Here is a 13,805-nt window from a genome sequence, read left to right as displayed (position 1 = left end):
TCTTCAACCAAATATACCTCATCTCCTTTAGGTCCTTGTGTACCCTGGTTTCCTGGCAGGCCTCTGTCTCCCTTCTCGCCAGGTTCACCTGGGGGCCCAATTAGACCGATCAACCCACCATGACCCTGCAAGCAGAGACATGGTTCGTCAGCATTGTTTCCCAGGGTTTAGACTAGTACAAAGTGTTCTATGTCAAGGGTTAAGCTCTCACTTTCTCTCCCTTGTTTCCAGGGTTTCCTTTTAATCCCGGAAGTCCTGGTGGCCCCTGTTAAGAATGGCAGATGAATTACTTGCCCAGTGCTTTAAACTCTTTACATGAAATATGGTTTAGTTGTGTTGGTTTTGAATCCTTATTTAATGATCTTACTATTGGTCCGGGTGGTCCGTTTTGTCCTGGTGGCCCATTTAACCCTTGCTCACCCTAGAAAAGAAACAAGAATGAGAGATTAGCGTAAAGTATGCTGATGCAATCAAACGCAAACACAAACGGGATCTCATGCTCTGATGACCGGCAGCGATGTTGCTTCAGACTCAACAGATACAGTACCAGCTTTTAATGTTAAAATTAAGGCTGCAACTAACGATAATTTCAATTGTCGATTAATCTGTTGATTGTTTTCTCGATTAATTGATGAGTTCTTTGGTCTATAAAATGTCAGAAAATGGTGAACAGTCAGTATTGATCACTGGTTTTCCAAGACCCAGATGACGTCCTCAAACGTCTCATTTTGACCATAACTCAAAGATACTCAGTTTACTGTTTTATTTTAAGCTTTGTTGTTTAAAGCTATGTTGCATTGTTTCTGTCTCCCACATGAGGAATTCTTAGTAATGACAACGAAACTCTGTGTCCACACAATACAAGCCTTCTGTGATCGCATAAACCACCCCCACCTCTCCTCTATGTAGTTGCTTGTAGCCAACGAGGACACGTAGGATTAAAAAACACAGGATGAACGACACCATTTTTTTGACATAGCTATACTGAGAAATCCAGAGAGAGTTGTATGGAGCTGATAGTCTTAATTAGCTTTGTATCAACTCATTTGGCAATAGCTTGAATGTAATGGACGTTCATTAATATCAAAAAAAGTTATGAAATACAGCTTTAAGAAGCTGGAATCAGAGAATTGTTTACCTTTTTTTCATAATAAAATACTCACACTGATTAATCGATTATCAAAATAGTAGTGATTAATTAATAGTTGACAACTATCGCTTAATCAATTAGTCTTTGCAGCTTTAATTAAAACAGCATTTTACATAGCGAACTGACCGCGGGCCCTGGGATGCCTCGGAGACCTTCTGGGCCAGACCTCCCTGGCTGCCCTTGGGGTCCCACTGGGCCGGTCTTCCCCACTGAACCCTGGGTTCCTGTTGTCCCCTACAGAGCACAGACAGCAAGGCGTTAGTAGCAAAATAGACCAGAAAGGCTTTGTTGTAAGGAACCAATGCACAACCCATTAGCTCAGTGCCAGCCATTATCCTCACCTTGGCTCCCTTCATGCCTTGCTTCCCTTCTTTTCCTGCAGCACCTATATGACCCTGGGGTTGAAAAAGACAATGTTGCTAAGAGAATAACAAAGGCTGTTCACTGCAAACAAACACACATACACATTAGCTACATACCCACGCATGCATACAAACTATGCTAAACTCACCCTCCGTCCAGGAGGTCCTGTAGGACCTGGCTCTCCAGAGGCTCCTGCAGGTCCCTGCCGACAAAATAAAATGTCAGAAAGTTCAAAGTGAAACACATTCCCATCCAGTAATTAAACAATGAGAAGAACGTCCAGACGCAGTGATGAAGAAGCAAAGCCTCAATATGTCACAGGGAATAGAGACTTACAGACAGACAGCTAAGCATACCAAAGTTACTAATGGTGTCAACACGTGCAAGAAATGGATACCAAAATCCCTGCTTACTGCTTTGCCAGGTTCTCCATTGTCTCCTTTTGGTCCCAGTCCACCATCTACTCCCTGGATGAAAAAAATGCCGTGTAGAATAAATAATCAATAAACAAGGTAATTGCAAATTAATGATTAAATAATAATAATAATAATAATAATAACAATAATACTCACATTGACGCCAGGTTCTCCAGGTGGCCCTGTATCTCCAGGGAACCCAATAGGGCCCTATGGACACAAACAGTAAGTAAGAAACTATCATATGCATGGCAAGGTACAGACTTACAGACCTGACAAGAAGAACAAGGACAAGTCACTAATCCAGGGAGACAAAAGACTCACAAGGTTGCCTTTGGGTCCATCCTCCCCTGGTGTTCCTCTTGATCCTGGAGGCCCAGCTGTACCGGGAGGGCCAGAGTCACCCTTCTCCCCCACATCGCCTTTAGCACCCTGAGACACCATTGAAATGACAAATAAATCAAAAGGCGAAGAAACGATGTGTTTGAGGAAGACAAGAAGGGAAGATGGTGGTTAGCTGACTTACAGCAATGCCGGGCTCTCCAACTGACCCAGGGTCTCCACCTTCTCCGTCCTCACCCTGTTAGAGAAATAACATAGTTAAATAATCACCACACACAGAAACCACTGCCATTCTACTCTACGTGCACTGGCACACACTTTGTAGTTGCTAATGGAAAATGCTGACCTTCTCTCCAACAAGTCCAGGCTGACCAACTCCACCAGTCATTCCAGGTGTGCCCTGTGGCAGGAAGGGAGAGAGAACGGCTTGAACCAAAATATCATATAACAAGGCCAAGTTTGAAAAATGCAATTATTCGACATTTCGAAATCAAGTTTTTACTGGGCAGTATTTTGTTGTTCGTCAGCAGTTCTGCTTACCAAATGCTGAAACTGGAACAGAATTATCACGACACAAGGAAAACAATGAGTGCATGTAGAGTATGTAAGTGCATTGTGCTATGTGTCTTTAGACGAACCCATTAAAAGCTGGTCTTCGGTAGAGTGCACAAACATGGGAGCTGAGTACTACTACTGAGCTCCTGCTGTCACATGCCATCCCACCACCATTTCGCTCTTTTCCATTATTCCTGTATCAATCCATTTATGGATCCCACCATCTCTGCATTGAATTTTCATGCTTCCTGTGATGAAGGGCTAGTGCGGCTCACGCAGATTTCTGCAGCTTGCTGCTGAATAATTGACCGGTGTGAGAAGCTGCAGAGAGACGGCCATTACTAGAGGTAAATATAACTGCCTCTCAGGGATGATAGTCTAATACTTCTTAATGATTCATAGAGCAGTAAATATAACTCTCTCCCAGGGATCATATCCTAATACTGTTTAATAATTCAAGTATTAAAAGCAGTGGAGGGTCTGTGGCAGGAAGTGTTCAAATGAAAAGACTGTATGCGAAGAGATGAGGGGCTAGAAAATGTCTATGTTGTGTGTTAGGATGAGCTATTGTTCAGTTTGAAATGTAGAAGCTCTTGTGTATTGAATGAAAGTTTTCCTGATTCCAAAGTTGATACAGCATCATTTTTCTTTATGAGTCACAAAGACATGCAGCTGCCAACACTTGAAAATATCACAACTCCAATACTGGCACAGGGTGTGCATGTAATTTCAACATTGTAATAACAAAAATGCCATCATTTAGATTCAACTGAATTAAAAAAAAAAATTATTTACTCCCAGTGATACATGCAAAACAAAAAATATATATTTGCAAACCTCAATCAATTATCTTAAAATTGCAAGAATACCTGGCTAATTTTTTTTTTTTTTAAAGTTGTGAAATCTTATCTACATTTATTCATTATGAGAGGAGGATTATATTTGGTAATGCATCTAAATCCAAATATGTGATTTGAAAAAAAGTGATACACTACCTCTCCACCAATGGACCCCTGGGGGCCTCGTGGGCCATGCTGTCCCGGAGGTCCCTGTAGAAAGAGAAATGAAATGTCTCATTAGGATATCAGTGCAGACAATAAGGATATACCGCATTAACAAAACACACAGAGATATACAAACTGAATGTGAGCTAGGGGTTGGCTGGTGCCTCCTAAATGAAATGAGTGTTAGAAGTTAGGGCATGGTGGATTGCTTATGCAATGGCCCCAGCATCCGTGATCATTATCGTAGTGACATGATGAAGACATCCAGACAGGTCATTACCCTCAATATGACACAAGCTCGGATTTCTCCTTCCCCTTCCTCTCTCTTAGTCTCTCTTATTAATAAGAAACCTCACGCCTGCTGTGATGGGCATGACCATATTTCCTCATCCATAGTGACGGCATGTGATTTGACTCTTCTGTGCAAGCAATCGATCCTAACTGTGCTTGGTTTCAGTTTCAGTTGAGTAGATGTTGAGCTGTACTCTGAATCACTCTAAAGTCTTGGAGGAAGTCTTGTGTTGTAAAGACAATATGAGACAGAAAGACAGACAATATGCCAAGAGAGAGACAGTGTGAGACTAGAGGAAACACATATGCTTCTGGCAGAGAGATGCTTGAGCATTAGAGGGGAGAATTCTGTGATCCGCGACGCTCACACATGAATGAAACTTCCCCACTGAGTCTTCAGCATCTCTCTTCCCTTCTCTCTCTCTCTCTCTCTCTTTTGTGTTGTTTCCATTCTGATGCACCCCCTCCCTAATCTGGCTGTGGAGAAAAGGGGCTATAGAGAATCTTGTTTAGCGTGTGTTCATGGTTGACAGCGTTGTGAGATGACTGTCACAAAGGAGGATGCTCATTAGACAGCCAAGGCTGAGGCTAATCTGATTAGCAGCTGTCACACCGTCTTCCTGCTTACAATCAGCGCCCCGCCTCTTCCTTCCACTCATTTGCGCTACTGCATCAGCTCTGTCACCCTCTCTCGCTCTTCTTTTTTATCCTTTTCTTTCTTTTGCACACAGGACCACCTCTTGATTTTGTGGGCTTGTCTTCCTTGCACATAAAGTCATGGTCTACTATCATCACACTTAGCTTTGTAAGTCTGTCACACATTGAAAAGACAAGTTGTTATAGGTTTTAAGGTGTGAACTGTATCTTTTCGCCATCATTATTGTGAATATAATTTTATTAGATAAAAACATAAGGAACAGAATTAAAGGAGCAGTTGACTAGAGAGTGGGTTTCTGAACCGAGTGCTTCATACATGCATACAACAATAGACTGTATGTAATGCCACGGTAATATGGTGCACTAGTTTGTAGCTACTTAGCAAAGCTAATGTGGGATGTCCATTGCTTTGAATAATCCTTCAAACCCCACACAGAGTGTTAGTTGAAACATGCCTGTTCTTGGGAAACCACAGATTTAGCTGTTTTCCTCGGTTCCTCAGCAGATGAGGCAGATTAGAGTGTTACATGTCAAGAGTAATCAAGGCTATTACAATGGAAACACAGCGGTTAGTAATTTGGGAGCAAAATAGCTAAATCACTCTTCATTTTTGTGCAACAGTCTCACGCTAGACTGCTGTAGGAGGAGAACCATGACTGGTTCTATATATACATATATATATATATGTGTGTGTACCTTGAATGTATACACTACTGCATTAACAATAACTCTCGGTCTGAGAGAATCTTAAATCCTGTTGCACTCGTAGCTAACTATAGTAACGCACACATACTCCATGTGTTACTGTACAATTTGAATTGTGGTATGTAATATTGGTGTAGGTGCTGTTTTATTTGTACAGTACTGAACCCTCCTGATCTTGCCAGTATGTGTGCATGATGTCATTTTTTGGATACAAAGGGGATGATATGTTTCTGCTTCTTGGATGTAGCTATCACAATAATGAATTCATCAAACTTGAGTGTCTATAACACACTCATATCAGAAACACCATCAAGGACAGGTTAGTGATTCCTCTTAGCAGTAAGAAGACATTTCAGTACCACCTGTATGAAAACACTGAGCTCACACTAAAGGCCAAATACACAAATCCAAAAGTTTCCAGACCATAAACAGAAATGTAAGATTACAGTATTTGCGGAAGCTCTGCATTAAACCCTAAATATTCAAAGTAAACAATGTAATGTTTTCTACCAATGAATGCACACGTTTGATCTTCAAAAATATCCCTTCAACTGCTTTGATAGTGGCAAGAATATCAAGAAAAGTAAATGACACATTCAAAGGTTTTTGGAAAGTGAAGAAATGTCAAGTCGATATCCAATGTCAGTGAAGACAAGTGAAAGTCAAAACAATCATGAAACAAAGAGTAAGAAGTCAGTAAAGTGGTGTCGAGAACAGACTCAAGACTGAAACTGGACCATAGCAGCACACTTGAGATAAGTGTGCTGAGATTGCTGAATAGTTACTCACCATTGAGCCCACATGCCCGCTTTCTCCTTTGTCTCCTGGTGGTCCTGGCATTCCCTACAAATTCAGATATAGTGAGTCTCAAGCATGAAATGGAAACAAATATAAACTAAAATATACAAATCTGAAATCAGAAATGAGCCATTAGAGAAAAAGTCAGTTTTTGAAATTGGTATTAATTCTTACCTGTAGTCCAGAAGGACCAGATGCCCCCTTAAAGCCTCTATGTCCTTCATCTCCTTTCCCTCCATTCATGCCCTGCTGCCCACGAGAACCTGGCTCACCATCTGCACCCTGAAATATCCACCGACAGGTCAGCACTGTTAACACCGCAGAACCTAAACCGACTTATTTTAAGATGATGTTTTTATATGATGCGTTCAAAGTTTTTGTAACATACTGGCAGTCCTGGTTGGCCCACAGGCCCTTGACTTCCAACAGGTCCTGGGGGACCCTAGAAAAGCAAAAGGGCAGTTTAATGCACATTCACTGTAGGACATAGATGATTAAAACCATCCAACCATACCAAGACACGGTCCAGGCAAACAATTTTTATGATGAACTGCCGCAAAACAATTATAAGGCAGTTTGTCCTCTACCTCCAGGTGATGCAAGATCATTATGTGATATTAGTACTATTTGCAGAAATGTCACTCTCACCGCTTCTCCTTTGTCTCCTTTGCTGCCCTTCTGGCCTAGTCCTCCTGTCTCTCCCTATGTAGACAAATGCACACATATGAACACACATACACACACAAATAAATTATCAGCAAGCACAGCAGGGCTGAAGTATTTGACTTTCCAATCTAACTACCTTGTCTCCGTCCTCTCCTGGAGGTCCAAGAGGTCCTGCAGCCCCTGGCAGCCCTGCGGGTCCCAGTTCCCCATCTTGCCCAGCCGGCCCCACAGGCCCCTTCTCTCCCTAGGGAACAGATAGGAAAACAGCACAAATCTAGCAAACGCTTCAATACTTATTATCCTCATATAGCAGCATGACACATTGATTAATGTAGCGGACCAGGAAGGAAACGCACACCCGAGATGCAGACTTGAGCACTTTCTTATTTACTCCCTGCCTTGCTCTCTCTGTCTCCTTCACCTCTGTCCTGCTCTCCGTCTTATAACAACACACTCAAAAGTGAGAGCACATGCTGTTTATCACAAGAGCTGTAACAATATGGAAAATAAAACCGAAATCGCAACACTCCATGATTCTGTGTTGCGGTGGGAGAAGGTAGAATCGCGACACACCCCTTCCAACTCCAGAGTAATCCTTCTCGTCCAGATCCAGTGCTACCACATATTTAAATTACTAGTAGTCCTTTTGGTGCCCTATTCCTGTTTTGACTGGTAAATTTAGCTAAATGTACAGACGGCTAAAAGCGAAAGAAGGGGCACTGGTAACGCTAACGGATGTGTAACGTTACAAGTGGCTGCTGTTCTGATTCGGGTGCCTGGATCTCTTTGCTGACGGTTCAGTTAACTGCCATTACCGTCCTTAGCCCCAGAGTTGAGTGCTGACAGGGATTGTTGCTAGCTGGCTGGGGCCTGACTGTAGATGTGTCCCCCCCGGCCGGGGCTGTAATGCTAGTGAATGGTTGCTAGCTGGCTGGGGCCTGACTGTAGATGTGTCCCCCTGGCCGGGGCTGTAATGCTAGTGAATGGTTGCTAGCTGGCTGGGGCCTGACTGTAGAAGTGTCCCCCTGGCCGGGGCTGTAATGCTAGTGAATGGTTGCTAGCTGGCTGGGGCCTGACGTAGAAGTGTCCCCCTGGCCGGGGCTGTAATGATAGTGAATGGTTGCTAGCTGGCTGGGGCCTGACTGTAGATGTGTCCCCCTGGCCGTGGCTGTAATGCTAGTGAATGGTTGCTAGCTGGCTGGGGCCTGACTGTGGAATGGATGTGTCCGTGGACCGGGCTGTTGTCAGCTCTCACCCCGACTGAGGCTTCGCAGCGCCGGGAGACTGAGGCAGAAAACAGGTGTGCTAGCTAGCTAAATTACCATTAGATTAGTCGTCTATCTATACAGTTAACATTACCGATGAATTTGTGGGTTAGCCCAGAGTTGTTAACTGTGGTCAAAACAATCATACTTAAAATAAATAAGCGTGTTGGACGATGTCGTGATCTCACGTTACCCACCCAACACTGAAATCAATCAATATCAATAAATAAGGTATCTGTTGTATTACTGTGTTGCAAACTGGGATGTAAGTAATGACAAAACAATGCCGTGTGGTAGAAAAAATTATGTATTACGACACCCCCCCCCCCCAAAAAAAGACCCAAGGTTTGTATTGAATCGTGGGTCAAAAAGCGTGAACCAAATCAAACCAACGTTTGGTTTATCGTTACAGCCTTATTTATTACCTACTGGTAGGAGGTGATGGTACAGTATATGATGGTGGACAGAGTTGACTACAAAACAAAAGTAGCAATGTTCACAATCTTACTGGCTCGCCTTTCTCTCCCATCGGCCCAGCGGGGCCAACACCGCCCTGCCGTCCCGGCTGGCCGATGGCGCCAGCCGGCCCAGCGGGGCCCCTCTCTCCGGTGGCACCCTGGGAAAAAAAAGGAGGTAGAGATGTGAGGTGAGCACATGTCACATGACTAACTCTTTGACTTAATGTGGTGGTCACGATCAGTGATCACCATGGAAACAGCCTCCTGGCTTGTGTGTCATAGCATTCTATATCCCATGGACACTTGGCAGAGAGCAGGGGATGGAAAGGAATTTAACAAAATCAGACTTACAATAGCGCCTGCAACACCAGGTAGACCCTCGCCTCCCTTCAGACCTGCAGGACCCTGGAGAGACAAAGAAACAACCTTCACAGTCGAGCCACAACCGCATCCATAACCAGATTTACAGTCAGTGAAATGATCTAACATTTGCAAAACTCTACTAACTCTATTAAACTAATTGGCAAGCTTTATTGATTAAAATCAAATTGTGATCTAATTGCAAGCTGCACAGTTTAAGATAGTCTGTTGACAGGGAGAGATGGTGAGAATGGGGGATATTTGGTAGTTTTAGTTACCATTGCCCCGTTTGTCCCTCTGCTACCTCTGAAGCCTTGGAGCCCAGCAGGGCCACTTTTCCCTAAGGCTCCTGATGGTCCCGGGTCTCCCTGGAAACCACACACACACACACACACACACACACACACACGTAATTAGATATAAGGCAAGTAGCCAGCAGACAGCAGGCCCTTATGCAGTGATAAATAACACCAACCAGCAAGTCACACCAAGAAGGAACATTTATCTTTTATGAGCCATAATACACTCAACGCCACAAGGTTTTCTCTGTTATTTATTACCAAATTAGAGAATAGGATGAGACCCAGAAGATGTTCAAGCAGTGCTGAGAGAGTCCTTGGGCTTTATCTAATATAACAGTAATAATGTTATGCTGTTGTGTTTGATTATGATCCCAACATTATGATGAAATCTACTCACTTTGGCACCCTCCTTTCCGGCTGATCCTGGTAAACCCTGCTCACCCGGTGGTCCCGGTGAACCTGGATGGCCTCTGTCTCCAGTTGGCCCTGTCTCACCAGACTTACCCTGAAAACAAGCAAGTTACACAGCACACATCACATAATATCTGTTTAAAAACATGCTAACTGAAATAAACATATGTTAACATAATAATCTAGAGTACCATGAGCTGATTCTCTTACCTGTGGTCCAACAACACCTGAGGGCCCGGGGGGGCCGTTCTTGCCTTGAAAGCCCTAAAGAATAATGAAAGTGAGTCTGTTGAAGCTCAGAGTTGAATCAGTCAGTGGGTTGCACACGGAGCAGGGTGTTTTACTAGATCTACTGTGTACTGTGTAGAGGAATCTCAACTTGTACTCTGACTGCAGTTACTCAATGCTGAACTCAACTCTGACAAATTAATGCTGGGATGTTCACTTCATAGAGAAACAAATATTTTTGTGAAAAGGTTAATAATGATACAAAAATTATCATTAACCTTGAATCATATCGCAATCACAATAACAGTCAAAATAATCGCAATTAGATATTTTTCTCAATATTCTCTTTTGAGATATTCTCTTCTCTTATTTTCCCAATAAAAAATGCATCTTTATTGACATTAAATGTGACTCACTGGTTCCCCTCTCTGACCAGGATGACCTGGTAATCCATCTTTTCCAGGTGGACCCTGAAAGGGAAGCATTTATTTACATCATTGTAATGAACTGAAGATAATGTAAGCATAACACGTGGGAATGACATCAAATAACAGGGCAATCAATATACAGTACATCTTAGCCCACTCACATTAGGCCCTCTAGGTCCTGCTTCCCCGTTTCTTCCCTGTGGTCCATGGGGGCCCTAGAAAAATATAACACAGATTGTTAAAACTCTGTCTCTATCCCCAGATCATATTTTTTGGAGCTTGTCCAACATTGATTTATCAGACTTTATGTTTTTTCAGGCTTTACATCTATGATCTTATTTAGGCAGTGTATGCACATATCCAAGAATCAAAAGATACCTGTTCTCCAGGGGATCCTTGAGGACCGTCTTGTCCAGCAGAACCCTACCGGACAAAATGACAAACAAGACCAATAACACTCAGTACCAAAACATCCAAAGTTCTCACGAGAGCAATATTTGAATTTGCTCAGCAAGTCACTCTGGCATTCAGTAATGATGCTCATTAACTATGCCCTTGTAGCCGAGCTGCACCAATCACATCGGTGTGTCTGATATAGGTGGGCCAGAGACAGGCAAAACAGATAATCTACCAGTTAGCTTCGCTGGTAGCTAGGCGTACGGGGCTCTGGATACATCCCCCTTTGTGTTGTTGTGATTGGTTGTAGTGTTATCCAATTGCGTGCAGTGAGATTTTCAAATGCATGCTTCGTGACGCCCCTCAAATTTGGCCATTTCATTACTCTGTGCCAGAACCTTAATCTTTCGGATTTGGGTCTGATTTTGGTTCCCAGGCTACCAAAACATGAGCCACTTAAACATTTTTAGTTTTCTGTTTGCCAGAAAATCTTTAGCTTCCCCAAGATGATCCTTGAGGTTGAGAGTGTAAACCGAAGCCTCCCCTGCCAGACAGTCACTTCTCACCGCACCAGATGGCCTGTCATCTAGCAGTGAACAGCAACAACCAGTTCCAACCCGGTCGGCGCATTCGTCCACACTTTATGAGACAGCCAGGTGTGTGTTTATGTGACTATTATTGTCTGTGCATATGTCTTGTTTAAAAAACAACCGTAAACGGCATATGACTGTGTGTCAGTCTACGCTCACCTTTTCTCCAGGCTTTCCAGTGGGCCCCTTTGCTCCTCTCCCCCCCCGGGCTCCCTATTGGAAAAACAAACAACAGGCTGATTAGCATATACATAACTCATCTGGAGGTGGAAGACAAACGTCTGGTGACGTGAAAACACTGCAGTGATGTAACAGTGTGTTTCCCAGAAGACGTGGTTAAGTGGTTGTATCATATTTAGAGCAAATACAGCTTTACACAAAGAAAGAAATGGTGTAATATGCATAGCACCCATAGCTGAACTCACATTAGGACCTCTTTGGCCCCCAGGCCCCGGCTGACCAGCTGGACCCTGCATCGTAGAGGTTAACAATTATTTATCAGCGCCCAAACAGAAACGTTTACATATACTGAAGCAGTCCGAATGTGATCAAATGCCAACACAGTCCTCACCCTTCGTCCTTTCTCTCCCAAGGCGCCGGCCACACCGGGGAAGCCAAGTGATCCCTGGAGACACAAGTAGAGGTTAATCACCCTCGGCCTTCCATTCATCACACATCACCCCCGACGCCTCATTAACGTATAATTAACTACTGTATCAAATTAAAGCAAATCTAATCCATGAGCCCAACACAGCCTAAAATACACCATTCATCAACATGTAATGAATTGATGTCACTAATGAACTATTAATAAATGAATATTTTTTTTTAATAAGCCATTTATCATCCTTTATTTTTAATCAGACAGGAAACAGTCCAGCCACAGGCACACATCTTGCTGGTTAAAGCCGTGATAAAGGAACACATTAACTGATCATAATAGTTCATCAATGTTAAATCACCTTAGAACCTTGTCTTCCTGGGTATCCTGGCAATCCCGGCACACCAAGTTTACCCTGCAGAGAGACAGGCAGAATAAGAGGGGAGGAGGAAATAAATCAGAGAAATATTAAGAAGAGTAGTGTATGGAAACCATTTAATCAATCTATAGTGCGTGGTTTCTGTCTACCCCATGAGGAATTCAAAGTAACGAAAAAAAAAATGTTGGCGCGTTCACATGTTACAGCCTTTCATGATCACGCACCGCCCCCATCCCATGTTCACGCAGTTGCTACTAACCAAGTTTCTGCACAAGATAGTTAGATAGTTATAGTTAGCTAGACGCCACAATCTTCTGAACACAGCCATACTAAGAAATTGAGAGAAAGTTAAGTGGAGCTGATAGTCTTAATTAGTTTTGAATCAACTCAATTGGCAATGGCTTGAATGTAACGGATGTTTGTTAATATACACAAACGTTATGCATTAAAGCATTAAGACATTATAACATACTGCTGAGTATGCCTGCACCAATAATTCAATTCAATTTTATTTTATTTATAGTGTCAATTCATTACAAGAGTTATCTCAAGACACTTTCCAGATAGAGTAGGTCTAGAACACACTATAATTTACAAGGAACCAACAATTCTAGTAATTCCCACAAGAGCAAGCATTTAGTGCAACAGCGGTCAGGAAAAACTCCCTTTTAGGAAGAAACGTCGGACAGACCGAGGCTCTTGGTAGGCTGTGTCTGACGGGCCGGTTAGGGGTGTAATGAATAGCAGCAGAGTATACTTAAATGATTGCATATAGTGATGACTACGAGATTACTTTAGTATTATCAGTGACAGCACTGCCTTAGGAACGGGCTGTAATTGGATGTAATAAACATGAGGGCATTAAAATCAACATTTTTAGTATTTCAGTGATTTTTAGAGACTCATTTTACAACGAAGTTTTGTCACAGCAAAAAAAATGAGGTAGAGAAATGTAACTCTACTATCTACCATTAGAATGGTGGTAGCAGCAAAATCCAGGTTCAGATTAAAGTGTTCTTATTTTCTTATAATTTGGCAGGCTATTTGATCTCCCTATGGTCAGCTTTTGTGTCCTTAAATTGTCTAATAATGAAATCTTAAAAAAAAAAAACCTTCTCGCCAGCTATCCCGATAGCTCCTCCATCTCCCAGGGGCCCTGCTTGGCCCTTTGGCCCCTCTGGTCCATCCTCTCCACGAGCACCAGTAGCGCCATTATCACCCTGAAGTCAAGAATTTGAGTAGAACATAACAGACAGAAAATAACAGAACATGATACTGAGGGTTGTGATTCGTGGGCTTTTCTTACCTTGTCTCCCTTGGTGCCCATGTCACCTTTGAACCCTGGGAAGCCATCTTCTCCCTGTGATGCATTAAGGAGAGGGGATGTCCAATGAAAGCTTTGAGGATAAATGTCATCATTACATTGTAATTTGTCAAGTA

At 42.8% G+C, this 13,805-nt stretch overlaps 1 protein-coding gene across 1 annotated transcript in view; it reads right to left on the bottom strand.

Annotated features, from left to right (window-relative positions):
* Positions 1 to 13,805, bottom strand: part of col5a3a (collagen, type V, alpha 3a) — a 49,551-nt gene that overhangs the window by 6,819 nt on the left and 28,927 nt on the right. Inside the window, exons 29-59 of the mRNA XM_034894429.1 lie at positions 13,672 to 13,725; positions 13,478 to 13,585; positions 12,348 to 12,401; positions 11,957 to 12,010; positions 11,811 to 11,855; positions 11,545 to 11,598; positions 10,778 to 10,822; positions 10,561 to 10,614; positions 10,388 to 10,441; positions 9,954 to 10,007; positions 9,730 to 9,837; positions 9,309 to 9,398; positions 9,022 to 9,075; positions 8,721 to 8,828; positions 7,084 to 7,191; positions 6,930 to 6,983; positions 6,670 to 6,723; positions 6,456 to 6,563; positions 6,273 to 6,326; positions 3,822 to 3,875; positions 2,618 to 2,671; positions 2,456 to 2,509; positions 2,254 to 2,361; positions 2,086 to 2,139; positions 1,927 to 1,980; positions 1,662 to 1,715; positions 1,492 to 1,545; positions 1,277 to 1,384; positions 368 to 421; positions 212 to 265; positions 18 to 125 (exon numbers count right to left, since the gene is read on the bottom strand). Of these exons, the coding sequence (XP_034750320.1) occupies positions 18 to 125; positions 212 to 265; positions 368 to 421; positions 1,277 to 1,384; positions 1,492 to 1,545; positions 1,662 to 1,715; positions 1,927 to 1,980; positions 2,086 to 2,139; positions 2,254 to 2,361; positions 2,456 to 2,509; positions 2,618 to 2,671; positions 3,822 to 3,875; positions 6,273 to 6,326; positions 6,456 to 6,563; positions 6,670 to 6,723; positions 6,930 to 6,983; positions 7,084 to 7,191; positions 8,721 to 8,828; positions 9,022 to 9,075; positions 9,309 to 9,398; positions 9,730 to 9,837; positions 9,954 to 10,007; positions 10,388 to 10,441; positions 10,561 to 10,614; positions 10,778 to 10,822; positions 11,545 to 11,598; positions 11,811 to 11,855; positions 11,957 to 12,010; positions 12,348 to 12,401; positions 13,478 to 13,585; positions 13,672 to 13,725 (2,124 nt within the window). The remainder of the gene's footprint in view (positions 1 to 17; positions 126 to 211; positions 266 to 367; positions 422 to 1,276; positions 1,385 to 1,491; positions 1,546 to 1,661; positions 1,716 to 1,926; positions 1,981 to 2,085; positions 2,140 to 2,253; positions 2,362 to 2,455; positions 2,510 to 2,617; positions 2,672 to 3,821; positions 3,876 to 6,272; positions 6,327 to 6,455; positions 6,564 to 6,669; positions 6,724 to 6,929; positions 6,984 to 7,083; positions 7,192 to 8,720; positions 8,829 to 9,021; positions 9,076 to 9,308; positions 9,399 to 9,729; positions 9,838 to 9,953; positions 10,008 to 10,387; positions 10,442 to 10,560; positions 10,615 to 10,777; positions 10,823 to 11,544; positions 11,599 to 11,810; positions 11,856 to 11,956; positions 12,011 to 12,347; positions 12,402 to 13,477; positions 13,586 to 13,671; positions 13,726 to 13,805) is intronic.

The sequence above is a fragment of the Etheostoma cragini genome, chromosome 15 (assembly GCF_013103735.1).
Source record: "Etheostoma cragini isolate CJK2018 chromosome 15, CSU_Ecrag_1.0, whole genome shotgun sequence".
NCBI lineage: Eukaryota > Metazoa > Chordata > Actinopteri > Perciformes > Percidae > Etheostoma > Etheostoma cragini.
The sequence above is the reverse complement of the archived record's forward strand: the minus strand, read 5'-3'. Positions and strand labels throughout refer to the sequence as shown.